Source organism: Pseudochaenichthys georgianus, chromosome 10 (genome assembly GCF_902827115.2).
Source record: "Pseudochaenichthys georgianus chromosome 10, fPseGeo1.2, whole genome shotgun sequence".
Taxonomy (NCBI): domain Eukaryota; kingdom Metazoa; phylum Chordata; class Actinopteri; order Perciformes; family Channichthyidae; genus Pseudochaenichthys; species Pseudochaenichthys georgianus.
In genome coordinates this window covers 22,784,255-22,796,785 of record NC_047512.1, presented here as the reverse complement: position 1 = coordinate 22,796,785, position 12,531 = coordinate 22,784,255, and the positions used below count along the sequence as shown (strand labels likewise).

The 12,531-nt window shown below is 42.5% G+C and overlaps 2 protein-coding genes across 2 annotated transcripts; one reads left to right on the top strand and one right to left on the bottom strand.

Annotated features, from left to right (window-relative positions):
* The first annotated feature begins 585 nt into the window (after positions 1-585).
* Positions 586-6,409, top strand: LOC117453888 (myozenin-2-like). The gene is made up of 6 exons (XM_034092925.2): positions 586-770; positions 1,200-1,299; positions 3,400-3,563; positions 4,081-4,234; positions 4,732-4,906; positions 5,690-6,409. Exons 2-6 carry the CDS (start codon positions 1,209-1,211, stop codon positions 5,871-5,873), a joined length of 768 nt encoding a protein of 255 aa, XP_033948816.1. The 5' UTR covers positions 586-770; positions 1,200-1,208; the 3' UTR covers positions 5,874-6,409.
* Positions 6,281-11,250, bottom strand: rbm22 (RNA binding motif protein 22). The gene is made up of 11 exons (XM_034092923.2): positions 11,135-11,250; positions 9,846-9,899; positions 9,727-9,756; positions 9,473-9,605; positions 9,266-9,366; positions 8,822-8,994; positions 8,440-8,640; positions 8,106-8,270; positions 7,613-7,701; positions 7,229-7,357; positions 6,281-6,988 (listed from the first exon to the last, which is right to left on the bottom strand). The coding sequence occupies exons 1-11, from the start codon at positions 11,186-11,188 to the stop codon at positions 6,834-6,836; spliced, it is 1,284 nt and encodes a 427-aa protein (XP_033948814.1). The 5' UTR covers positions 11,189-11,250; the 3' UTR covers positions 6,281-6,833.
* Positions 11,251-12,531: the final 1,281 nt, after the last annotated feature.

The window sequence follows — 12,531 nt, the reverse complement described above, 5'->3', positions numbered from 1 at the left end:
GCAGTGTTTAAGAAAAGGACGTCAAAGGTCTCAGACCATCAAAAATAGAAGAGCAAACTGCCACAAAGTTTAACCTTTGACCCCAAAGTGCTAAACTGAATCACATCCTGTGATCGCAGTGACCTCATCCATTTTAGAGCAGCTCCCATAACATTTTGTTGCAAACACATGGCGACGTGTTGGTACATGTGGCAGAGCAGTTACCCAGTGCTTTAGAGAAGAGAGATATAAATGGTGTGTGTGCGTGTGTGTGTGTGTGTGTGTGTGTATATGCTTAAAGTGAAGAGTGTGGATGCTTGGCTTTTCTAAGAGCTCAGTGTCACTGCCTGGACAGCAGCTGTTATCACTCACACACACACAAACACACACACTCACACACAAACACACATACACACACACACACACACACACACACACACACAGACAGACACACACACACACAGACACACACTCACACACACACCCAGGGGATCAGATTTGCATTATCACAGAAGCTTAAGGTCAGGATGTAAATCTTTATTGCCCCTTCCCCATAATCGTCCTATTTTACCCCCTCCCTAAACACTCCCTCCATCCATCCTCACTCTCTTATCCCTCTACTGAAATAACCCGGTGAGGTAAGCACCCGAGGCATCCCGGGATGTGTTTTATAGGGACTGCTCTTTCTCTGCCTGGTGAGTCAGAGAGGATCAATCCCCACACCCATCTGCAGTTCGAGAGAAAACACACGACCAGCTCCGACAGAGACACACAGAGAGGCAGGAGCACAGGTAAGGACTGAGGTGCTACGGTCAAGAGAAGGCACTGCTAACCGTCTGTGTAGAAACTGCCAGGTCCTTTCACAAACAGTTAATTGGTAACTTATAAGACTTTACATTTCTATGAGACTTGAGTGACAGCTTTAAGGTGCAAAAGATGCACTGGGATTTGTATCTGTGAGTTAAGCAGTAAATTAATGAAAAACCAGTTCACAAAAGTAGGATAATAAGAATTACAGTTTTAGAATCAGGCATTGCCAGACTAATGAAGTTGAAGAAGATGCTGAAATGGTTAAGACAAAAATGTACCAATATATAATTTGATGCGATACAAAGTGTGTTTTCTGTTGCTTTTTCCATTTAACACAAAGCGTGATTTGCAATGGCACATGCACATATATTAATAATCATTATTCACATGGCAACATGTGTGTCGATCAGAGGAAGAATATGATGACGATGATGATGCCGTCAGGCTTGGATGACATGACTAAGCAGAGGATGATGCAGGCTAAGGCTCTGTGTAATGAGGCCAGAGGAGGTAAGTGTGGATGTGGAGACACAATTGATTACATTAGAATTATTTCTAACATAACTAACATACACATACATAATAATGAAAAATGAGCTGATGCATGGTTTATTTTACATACTGGTTAATTATCTTAAACAAATTGGTATACTCTTGCTTCGCATTTACACCCATATTAAAAATGCCACAGTGTGTGAGCACAAGCTTAGGCTGTCAGTCGTAATGTAGCCATGGAACATCAAAGAATGTTCGCCCACAGCGTGAGGGCCCAGCACTGCACGTCCAAATCCCAAGAGTGCCCGAGTGTTGTTGAAATCCTCCACACATTACAGAAGGGACCATCCCGGTTGCTGTCCTCCAGCAAGGCGTTAAGACCAAGTCCCCTAAACTCAGCTAAATGTGACTCCCACCGCTGGATATTACGCAGGCCGATCAAAGGCGGCTCCTCGAGGGTGGCCCTTGCCCTGACTTCTCCAGACACTTTACATGTGTGAGTCATGAGTCTTCTATCAAAACATTTTATTTGTATGCCCAGTTACCCATGCGACCCTGGACCACAACAAACATTACAAACCCCTTTCATTTCATTTCCTTTCAAACCTTTATTTAACCAGATTGGTCCCATTGAGATCATAGATCTCTTTTTCAAGGGAGACCTGCAGCATATAGGTTCCACATGAAACATAAAACAATAAAGGACATTATACATTATATTTACAGGATACATAGTTATAGACATTTACAAGTGCCCATTGTATCAACAAGCATTTCATTTAGCCTAGCTTTAAAAACATGCAGAGGAATGAGATTGCTCAGTTTCAATTCTTGCTGAAGATTGTTCCAAGCAAGTGGAGCTGCGCACATAAAAGCTGTCTTACCTAAGACAGTCCTTGCTCTTGGCACGTCTAACAAGACTACATCATGTGATCTCAGACAATAGCTGCTTGCAACTCTCTGTGTTATCAGAGAGCAGATATAATACGGGAGATTACCCAACAAAGCTTTATAGATAAACGTGTACCAATGACTGAGCCTCTTTACAGTAAGTGATGGCAGACCTGCCTTGGTATACAGGGTACAGGGTAAGTGCTTTACAATTTGTGACAAATCTCAGTGCGCTGTGATAGGCGGCATCTAACTTGTTCAGGCAATAGGCAGGTGCATTCATATACAACAAATCACCATAGTCCAGCACAGGTAAAAAGGTCACAGAGCCTTTTCCTGGCCTCAAGCGAGAAGCAGGACTTGTTTCTGTAGAAGAAACCTAGTCTAACCCTCAGCTTTTTAAGCAGGTTATTGACATGAAGTTTAAAAGAGAGACAATCATCAAGCCAGATACCAAGGTATTTGTAACAGGTAACAACTTCAAGTACTTGTCCTTGCATAGTAACAATATCCAAAACAGGCTCTGGTGTCTTTTTTGCTTTTGAAAAGAGCATTACCTTGGTTTTATCCACATTTAAAAGAAGCTTTAGTTCAGAGAGCTGAGTCTGAATAATGTTAAAAACAGCCTGTAATTTAACAACAGCCTCTTTAATGGAGGGACCTGCACAGTACCGTGATGTACTGTGCAGGTCCCTCCATTCAGGAGGCTGTTGTTAAATTACAGGCTGTTTTTAACATTATTCAGACTCAGCTCTCTGAACTAAAGCTTCTTTTAAATGTTGACATCATCTCGAGGGTATTTCCGACCCTACACTCTGCCTTGGTATAACACGAGAAGAGACCTTGAGCAAAAGCGGATACCAACTTAGTGATGCTGCACACGGTTCATCTTTCTTACATCAGCACCCCTCAGCTGGTAAACTGAGACAAGAAGATCAGAGGAGACATTATGATTTGCCAAAGGTTCTCATAAGTCTGTGTTAATATCCGTCTCTTTGTATGTAGGTTGCTTTTATAATTGTCTTGCACTAACAACTAAATGTCACAATATGTCTGCGCAGGGTTAAAGCAACCTAACCTGATGTCATGCAACACACAACAATACAAACCCAAGTAGATCCACTCCTGTGATACTGTCATTTATTTAAAAAAACAACACATGGATATTAAACAAAGGCTGATGACTTATTAAAACACCTGTATTTGTCTGTCGTGTGGTGCCAGGGGGTCTGACCCTCGGGAAGAAGATCAGCGTCCCAAAGGATGTGATGATGGAGGAGCTCAACCTTGAATCTAATCGAGGCTCTCGCATGTTTCAGGAGAGACAGAAGAGGGCCGAGAGGTTCACACTGGAGAACGCTGCCAATGGTGCTTACAACCCCAACGATGTAAGGAACTGAGAGAAAGCACAGAGCGCACGGCTCCTGTTCACTGACGTGTCAGCCACCGACACACCCAAGATGATGTGCCTGTGTTTCTACTACAATACAGTACTAGAGGATCTTGTTTCTTTTAAAAAGTCTCAAAAACGAATTACATAATTCAGGAAATCTCCCTTTAGAGCCAACAAAGGATTATACAGCTGTTTTCCCAGGAAGATGTATCACGTTGAAACCGAGTAAACTGAATGTTCATGTTATATCAGAGTGCCCCTTTATAAAGTGTGTTTTTGTGACTTTCTCTGAGGACAGTTACATGTTTACAAATTTGACATGATTTAGTATCATTTCTTTCTTTACCATACATGCATTTTAAAATGTTAGTTCCTATATAAGATGTATACATTTGTATCTTTAAAAATTGTAACGTTCATATTTATTTTTTCCCTATCGTGGTTGAAAATGTGACAAATTCATTTTTAAATGTCAACATAAATCTCACTTTAAATGAATGCCCATGTCCCAGGTCCATGCAGAGGCTGTCCCTCCCCCGCAGATCATTCAAGAGCCGCAGGGGGGGAAAGAGAACCAAACGTTCTCGGTCACTGGTAAGCACAGCCTGGTCATGAACCTTCAGAAGACGGTAGCAAAGAAGGGCAGTCCTGACGTCCTCGCTCCAGGTAAAGTCACTGCAAAGCCAAATGCTAAGGCATGCCTGATCACTGCATCTAACTGATAGTGTTCACTTTTTATATAGAAATGTATTGAGCAATTAAATTAGTTTTCATTTTGGCAGTGTGCAGAAAGCACCCATGTGCCCATCTTTGCCGAGTGCTGCTCTCCATTAGTCCTGACAGAAGGCGGTGCTTATAAGCTGACTGACATCTGATCCGAGCTCTGTTTATTATCGGGGATTCTCTCAGACGTAATTACTGTAGCCACAACTGTTGACAGGAGTGGCATCAAAGAGTTTTAAATGAGCATTAGATCTGTTTTTGCTTTGTTCTGGTTTTGCAATTAGTTTCAAACCAAGGGAGTGTCAATTTCTCAAAACAAGTGGGGCCTTTTTCTGCCTACACTGAATATAGAAGATAGAATTACCCAGATCAAAGTAAGACCGCTTTCTCTATACCCATTGTTCTATCTTACTATCGCTGACATCAGATCTGTTTGTCAGGATATTCTGGCCCTCTGAAGGGAGTTCCTTATGAGAAGTTCAACACAACAGTCATCCCCAAGTCCTACACTTCCCCATGGCACAACGCTTTGGGAAACAACGTAGAGCTTCTTAACGCCATCAACACCCAGCTCCCACAAAAACCTCAGCCTTCGGACTACAGGTGCTTCAACAGGTAAATCTGCCTCCCCACATGTTCTGCTGCTCACATCACTAATTTAAAATGTATGAATAGTTAGATCCCATCGGCTGGAAGCACAGGCGTCCTCAAATTGACCCACATGACCTGAGCATGTCATCTCATCTCTTCCCTCGGCTCCACTCCATGTTTCCAGTTTGAAAATGAATCTCTGGCTTGCACCTCCTTGGAGCGTGGCGGTATGATGGCTATTTTCAAACCAGTTCTTGAAAGGTGATCCACTAGGGTGCTGCCAGCTTCAAATGCCTTCCCCGCAAAACGGATTACGCACGAAAGGGAATCGCCTTTCTCACAGCACACAAGGAATTGCATCACACCAGCGCGCCAGTACAAAGGTTAAGCCCGGACAGATGGAGTAATGGACAAAAATATGAAAGACAAACTCAGACTTAAGTCAATTAAGGCTGTAAATCACTTGATTCCTGCCAGCCAGTCAGGAACTGTACCCCCTGCGGAGGGATCCGTTTACAGCCTTAAGATTATTATAAAGTTAAAATTAAATCTGAACTCTAATGGTCAGAGCAGCTACACAAGTAGAAAAGGTTGAACACACTTTCAGTAGCACATCCTGGGTGGCTTCCTCCTGTTAACCGCAGTTAGAATTAGAGCGATGACCGGACTAGGTATTATTTAAAAAGTCCCCCCACCCCCTTTATGGGAAGAAGCCCGAGCCATATGATACCTAGGGTCATATTCTGCCAGGAAAATGAAACAATGCACTCATCCTGCTTAGTAACAACTCTGCTCTTTGTCTCCGAGATCTGCCAGGCCTTTCGGGGGTGCAATGGTCAGCCAGAGGGTGATCCCAGTGATCAGCTTTGAGGCCGTGGAATCGCAGCAGCTGCCCGGCGTCGCTCTGGACCGCAAGTGCCGACGGCCCAACTTCAACAGAGCCCCCAGGGGATGGGGAACCGATTACTACCCTGAATCTAATGAACTATGAGAAGGAAGCTCATCAGCTGAGAGACTGAAGCACTGACCCCCGCTTGCTGCTCTCTTCCTACAAAGTGGATCCCCGTTAATCGGCGGGCACAACAGGGGAGAGAAAAACATTCCTGCATGATAAATAGAGAGCTTTGCTGCTGCTGAGAGGTCTGACGAGATGAGGTAAACTCAGAGGGCTGCTGTCCCTTCGCTGCCCGTCGTCTCAGACAATGCTGCCACGGGCTGAAGTGGTTTCCTTTTGTTGTCCTTAGCAGTATCTGATCCATCTACGTCAACCCGCGACATCCTCCTCTCCACACCCCCAAGACTCCATCTGATAGTTGTCAGACTGTGACTTTACATCTTCTCCCCTTCTCTGTATTCTACTAAAGCAAGTGTTATTGACAAATAAGTACTCTGAGATGATCAATGTCAAAATGGCCTCATTTTAATGACAAGTGAAAACATTTAAACGAAAGCCTTACAACAAACAAAGTCAATATGCTGTGGAATATTAAGATTGTGTCAAATAAAAAAAGAATTACTGAAAATTAACAGCTTTAAAAATGCTCCTCAGAATCCTACTCCATGTTGCAAGATGTGACAAAAACTAATTAAACAGAAGTATACATTTGAATATATACAACAGCTCCAACACAGGAGCCTGTGTAGGCCCTGATCAGAGGGGCCGGTGTATGAAGTCTGCTGATGCCGCTCGAGTACTTATTAACTGTGAGAAGAGACAAAGTCATCTTGGAATATCCTGGCTGTCTTCTCTCTAGACACAGATGGTGCTTGTTCAGTTCATTCACTTCACTGCAGGTGGCCTAATAAATCTGATGTTATCCGGTAAGACATGACGAGGTTTCCTGCCAGAAGTAGTCCGCAGGATTCAGGGCGGCTGACAGCATCTGGAGTGAAAGCACCTGACCAGGTTTGAAGTAGGGAACAGAATGGCAGTACGGCGTCACTCGGGGGGCTATTCGCCTTGACGTGCGCCATGTGCAGCGTGGGCCCCCATGCGCTGAGGATCCTGGGAGGGGTAGTGGATTTGACCAGGAGGTCTCATGCTCATTGGGGGGGGCATAGGTGGAGCCATGTGACTCATGGGGTGAAACATTGGAGGGCCAAAACCTGATTGAACAGATGAAAAGACAAAGAGTTAGAGGATTGGGCATCTACCCTTTCTCACTGTGTTTAAGTCATTTCCATTATATAAATAGAGTTAACAGCTTTGCAAAAATGTATTGTGTAATTATATAAAAACAGATCAGGAATACCAAAATGAAAAGTTTATGTTTATGGGAAATGTGTAACAATTTGATATTTGACAAATACAACTAAGCTGCATCTATGACATGGTGAGGATTCTACCTGGAGGAGGCGGGTTGATGCCTGGAGGGAGGGGCAGAGCGATGTTCATGACCGCAGGAGAGCTGCTAGGGTCCAGGTTGAAGTAGTTAGCAGGAGCTTCTTCGTCTAAAGCTGGAGGTGGAGGAAGAGCTAAAACACAAAAGATAAATACAAATTATTAAACATGACAAATAAATACATTTCAGCCATTTGAATCTGCACTATCCACTATCAGTGGATAACAATGTAGAAGAAAATGAATAAACAACTAATGACACAATGTACACATTAGAGGCATATTGAAAACCGCACTCGCATGACATCACCACACACACACACACACACACACACACACACGCACACGCACACGCACACACACACACACGTCCCTGTGTTAGCACTCACCTCCAGGCAGTCCAGGTACAGGATCAAGTCTGGTGCCCATCTCACTGACACCTTCTTTGATACCCTCCTTCCCTCTTGCTGCCTGAGACCTAAAAACACAATACACATTTATATAAACACACACTCAAACATTTAAACAGATCACTTAGTTTGACAGCACTGAATGGTGTGCAGCAGCAGAATCATATAGAAAACTTCTAAATGACCGGCCCAGCACAAATTATTTGCCGTGTTGAAGCTCTTACTGTGTCTGTAATAAAAAAAAATTAACCGCTGCAGAGAGAAGTTTGGCCTCAATTGTGCTTTATTAGGCTGTTACTTTCAATAACACATTTTCTCTGAACACCTTAATGTGCTAATGAGAGCTACAAATTGGATGGCGGAAGGAGCTTTTAGGGTCGCATCCATAGAAAGGATGAGCGTGGATTAAGCGCCTGGGGGTCGAGTTGGTGATGGCCACCCCAACGCTTCACTTTCATTATTAGCTTCTTACCTTCCCCACTTGACAGTGAGCCTCCGTCCATTAATGATGAGTTTGTTGAAGGACTTCTCAGCAGCCATTTCAGCTGACTGCCGAGTGGCAAACTGGATGAAGGCACACTGCTGCCTCTGGACTATGGTGATGGTGCGGATCTCTCCAAACTGGTAGAAGTGACTCCTGCAATACACCAAAAAAAATGAATGTACAAAAGATAAAAAAAACACTGGAAGTAAGAAGGTTTAACCAGATAAAGTCCCTGTAAAACAACATCACTACTTTATGCAACATTAGTGAACACAAATTGTCACAGGGGGTTTGATAGTTGTTACAAGTAAGAAACCCTTACTTGAGATCTCCATCAGTGACAGTGTCTCCCAATCCTCCAATGTAGAGGGTGGAGATGGACTTGTCGTCTGGTGGGTCAAGACGCGGCATAGTTGAGGCCCGTTTCAGCAGCTTGTCAGCCACCGGGTCATTGATGCCGTAGTAACGGTCCTTGATGTTCTGGTCGGCCAGAGGATCATCAGGATCGGTGGGCTTCTCGTGTCTTTGTGGAAAGGACAACCAGAATGAGAAAACTACAACAACAATATCTAAGAAAGTTACAGTTAACCATGAGAATATTTGTTTTCAATGTTGCCTATTGTAATAAGTACTAATACATGTATGTTGAATCTCATACATAAATATGAATTAAGATAAGAAAACTTTCTTGAAGTATCACTGACCTGTAGGGACATTCCTCCCCTCTCTTACACTCTCCTTTCACCCAGAAGGAGCAGATGTGCGGTCTGTTCCTCTTGTAGTATGGCGTGGTCCTGGCCAGTTTCAGCAACATGTCACTAGAGCTGGGCGCTTTACCCAGCTGGCCCACTGGCCGTGTTCCATCAGAATTGGCTATCTAAGAACACAGAAGTTCAAGTAGACATTATTGATCAATTTCAAAAATAAATTCCATCCCCAAAATGTGGAAATAAAAATGTAAAAACCCTAAAAGTGTATACTACAAATAATATTTATAAAAAAGGAAGCAGACTTAGGCGATACCTATTGTTTAGATATTTGAAATTGGGGACATCCTAGCAGCTGAGTTTTAGCCATTGTTGCTTTATGGAAATCAGAATAAAAAGAACAACAAAGATGTTTTTGTCTGCATTGCACAGCAATTCTACCTCTCTCTCCATGTTCTGTGTGTAGTACTCTTTGTTAACATCCGACTTAGGAACCTCGTCTTTAACCGACAGCCCGGTGTCTCTGACCTGAATAGGCAAACCTGTAAAACAAAAGGTGCGACAAGAGGGTTAATCTCATATAGCAACAATCTTAACCAAGTAATACAAAATATAAACAGGTCAAGTAAGAAATTACATGAGACTCACCAAACTCAAGGTCCAGCAGACATGTTTGACAAACATTCTTCATTTTACTGCAGGTCTGACAGACCTCAGTCTTCTTAAAACGCATCCGTGTCCCCGGGCACCATCGGAACACAGTGAATGGACGAGCACAAATCTAACGGGCATAGAATGAAACGATTAGTTTAATACATGTATTTAAATTCATACATACAACAAAGTATTGAGTGTTAAGTGTATCATAGAAACAATATTTAGAATACTACGGGAAAACCTACCTTGCACTCTTTCCCATACTTCTCCTTGGTCTGTAAAACAAAGCATTAACACTTGAACCAGCAAAACACAGGTATCAACACACTACAAAGGAAGATGATACAAAGTAATGAAAACTCACCATGCGGATATATGGGTTTTCTCCTAAACATGTCTGACACAGAATTGGAAAATCCTGAAAAACAAGAGACAAACAGATCTCTATTTAGTCCATTTCAAATAACAAGCACCATTTATGTTATTCATCCAGCAGTCCCTTGTTGTAATTGTTCTAAAGCAGAAACATACGCTGTTTCACTTACTGCTGTAGTAACCTTAGCAATGTTGCACGAGTGAAAACCTATGGTGAAATCAGGGCAAGTGGACTCACTTCAACTTTACCATCTGTTGAAGGATGCTGTTTCAATCCAAGTGCTAGCTAGCTGTTGAAAAGGACCATGCCCTGATCCACCACGAGAGAAGCAGCCACACACCCAAATATAAGCAGCTCTTGTGTCTCAAGAGTCAACTACACAGGCTAAGGTTGCACACTTTATATTCTGGTGTCTTAATTAACCCAACATTGGCCAAATGTCCTGTTTATTTGGCTAAAGAAAGCAAATTGATTTGCTGCCTTATCTAGTAGGGATAAAGACCTTGGGATGCTTGATGCACCACATAGTACATGTACATCTCCAATTTAGTTTACATGCTAGGTTTTATCAAGTAGTTGACCAGAATCCAGCAGTTAAAATATGAGAAACATTTTGTATAGAACCGTTTGTAACCCCGAAAAAGTTATGTTTTTTTGTGTAGGTAGTAACCTGTCAATGAAGCGAATCTGGTCCCCTCCAGTTAGCAGCTGCTAAGCTAACTGTACCAAGCTTTAGCTTTAAGATGATCGTTTACAATTGCTAAGCCAATCCAAAATAACAGACACACATTTGTAAGTATCGGATTGTCTGGCTTCCGCCTTACCCGGCTATACATTTACATGTAACTTGCTTAGTTGTTAGCGAGAACGTTAATTATGGAAACGTCGTTTTATTATTATTAGCATAAGGTGCTAGTTGTCGCCTTCATTAGCTCAGCTAGCTAGCATTACCACAAAACATGTTACGGTCAAACTAACAAAGTTCTTGTTTTGAGTCAACTCTGGCCGATCTCTTAGAATCCACAATTGTTCTGATTATGTTGTGATATTTTATGAATGATGTTTACACAGTAGCTAGCAGAGACATGTTACGAAGGCAGCAGCCACGCTTCTACCAGCTAGTGTTAGCTAACGCTAGCTGGCTAGCAAGCAAACTGGACAGATTTGTGCCCAGTTAGTAGATTTTAGGGCGATGTTAACTCTTTGAAATTAACTGCAAATGACTGTGTTTAAGTCACGCTCACTGTCCCGTACACTTTAATGACGATTAAACATACCGCGTCCTCCCAGTTCTGTCTATTGTAGGTGTTGGATCCTAGAGACGTCGCCATTTTGCAGAGTGTGAGCCAAACCAAGCGGGAGGTGTCAGACCACAATGCACCGCGCCGGAGAGCCACGTTTCACCTTGGGGTGTCGCCCTATTTCAATAAACCGTCAGACATAATCAAATCAGGAAAACTCTCCATAGCCATAACAAACACATATAAATATTGTAAAGTAGAAATATCTTCCTGCACCAAAAGCATCTCTGATATGGACAGTTGAGGTATACAGGTGTGTGCACGCGTGTATAACTTTGGCCAATCATTATGCTGTAGTAGGTCTATCAATAGTAACTTTATCATTAATGCAATATCCCTATTTATTATGAGAAATATTTCTCATAGCCCACTTTAATCTGGTGCAATGTCAAAATGTGGATGCCTCTTTGCAATGCAACAGCAGTATATTACAAATAATTAACACTAATAAGATAACACCCTAACTTTGCAAATTCAGAGTAGCCATTTATGTGAAATGAATAGGCTATGGCCTACTTTCACTTTTTACACTTCAAGCAGGCTACATTTAGTTGATAATGTTTCTTATTCTACTTGAATTGGATAAGAGTATTTTCACATCCTGGTATAGCAGGCTAAATTACTGTTGTGAGTAGCTTGCTTTTTTCCACCACTGCGATTGGGTGAGTGAGAGAAAGAGACAGGCTGACTAGCTGGTGTGTGTGAGCTTCTTTAAGCCAATTGTGTAGTCCACTTACAGTTTATCTATCCACCTGTTCCAATTCAGGTCAGGTGTCTTGGCTGTGTGAAACTCCAATTAGCGGGTCATAGGATTTTTAAGATTATGGATGGGCATTAAACCCCTAATGTTTATTTAAGGTCATGGTGAGGTTGTGGAGGAGTCAAAGGACAGGGATTATAGTTTCAGGCATGCAAAGCTACTCTTCCGTAGTGCAGAGCCATTCAGGAGGTCAGAAGAGATAGTCTGCTAAACTTTTCTGTTACCTATAATGTCTGAGTTAGATTCATAAACCTCATGGTACTTGCATTGTGCTCATGAGCAAGGTAACACTGATTAACAATTAACTCATTGCTCCTGTGACCATATTTCCAGGGGTTAGGGGTTAAATGAAAAATATTTAGCCACATCCCCCTGTGTCCCTTTCTGGGTGAACGTTCTGTATCTTGCCCTGTCACTGAGGAAAACCTTAAGCATCGCCTTCTTTGTCTTAATGAGTCGTATGACCCTATTCTATCATGTGATGTGGATGAGACAGCCAAAGCTGTTTTGAAGCATAGCTTTGACTTGGATCTAGCTACTCCGTAATGAAAATCACCAACCTCATGAGTCACAAGGTCAGAGGACATCTAGGTGCACCATTTCTTCACAACAG

What these genes read in the sequence shown, in the direction of transcription:
- rbm22 (XM_034092923.2), bottom strand. Translation starts at nt 11,188, where the DNA reads ATGGCGACGTCTCTAGGATCCAACACCTACAATAGACAGAACTGGGAG. An exon ending in CACAGAACATGGAGAGAGAG is followed by an intron (nt 8,995 to 9,265) that starts GTAGAATTGCTG and finishes CTGTGTTCTTAG; the next exon opens with ATAGCCAATTCTGATGGAAC. An exon ending in CTCACTGTCAAGTGGGGAAG is followed by an intron (nt 7,702 to 8,105) that starts GTAAGAAGCTAA and finishes TTGTGTTTTTAG; the next exon opens with GTCTCAGGCAGCAAGAGGGA.
- LOC117453888 (XM_034092925.2), top strand. Translation starts at nt 1,209, where the DNA reads ATGATGACGATGATGATGCCGTCAGGCTTGGATGACATGACTAAGCAG. An exon ending in GTGCTTACAACCCCAACGAT is followed by an intron (nt 3,564 to 4,080) that starts GTAAGGAACTGA and finishes CCCATGTCCCAG; the next exon opens with GTCCATGCAGAGGCTGTCCC. An exon ending in GACTACAGGTGCTTCAACAG is followed by an intron (nt 4,907 to 5,689) that starts GTAAATCTGCCT and finishes TTTGTCTCCGAG; the next exon opens with ATCTGCCAGGCCTTTCGGGG.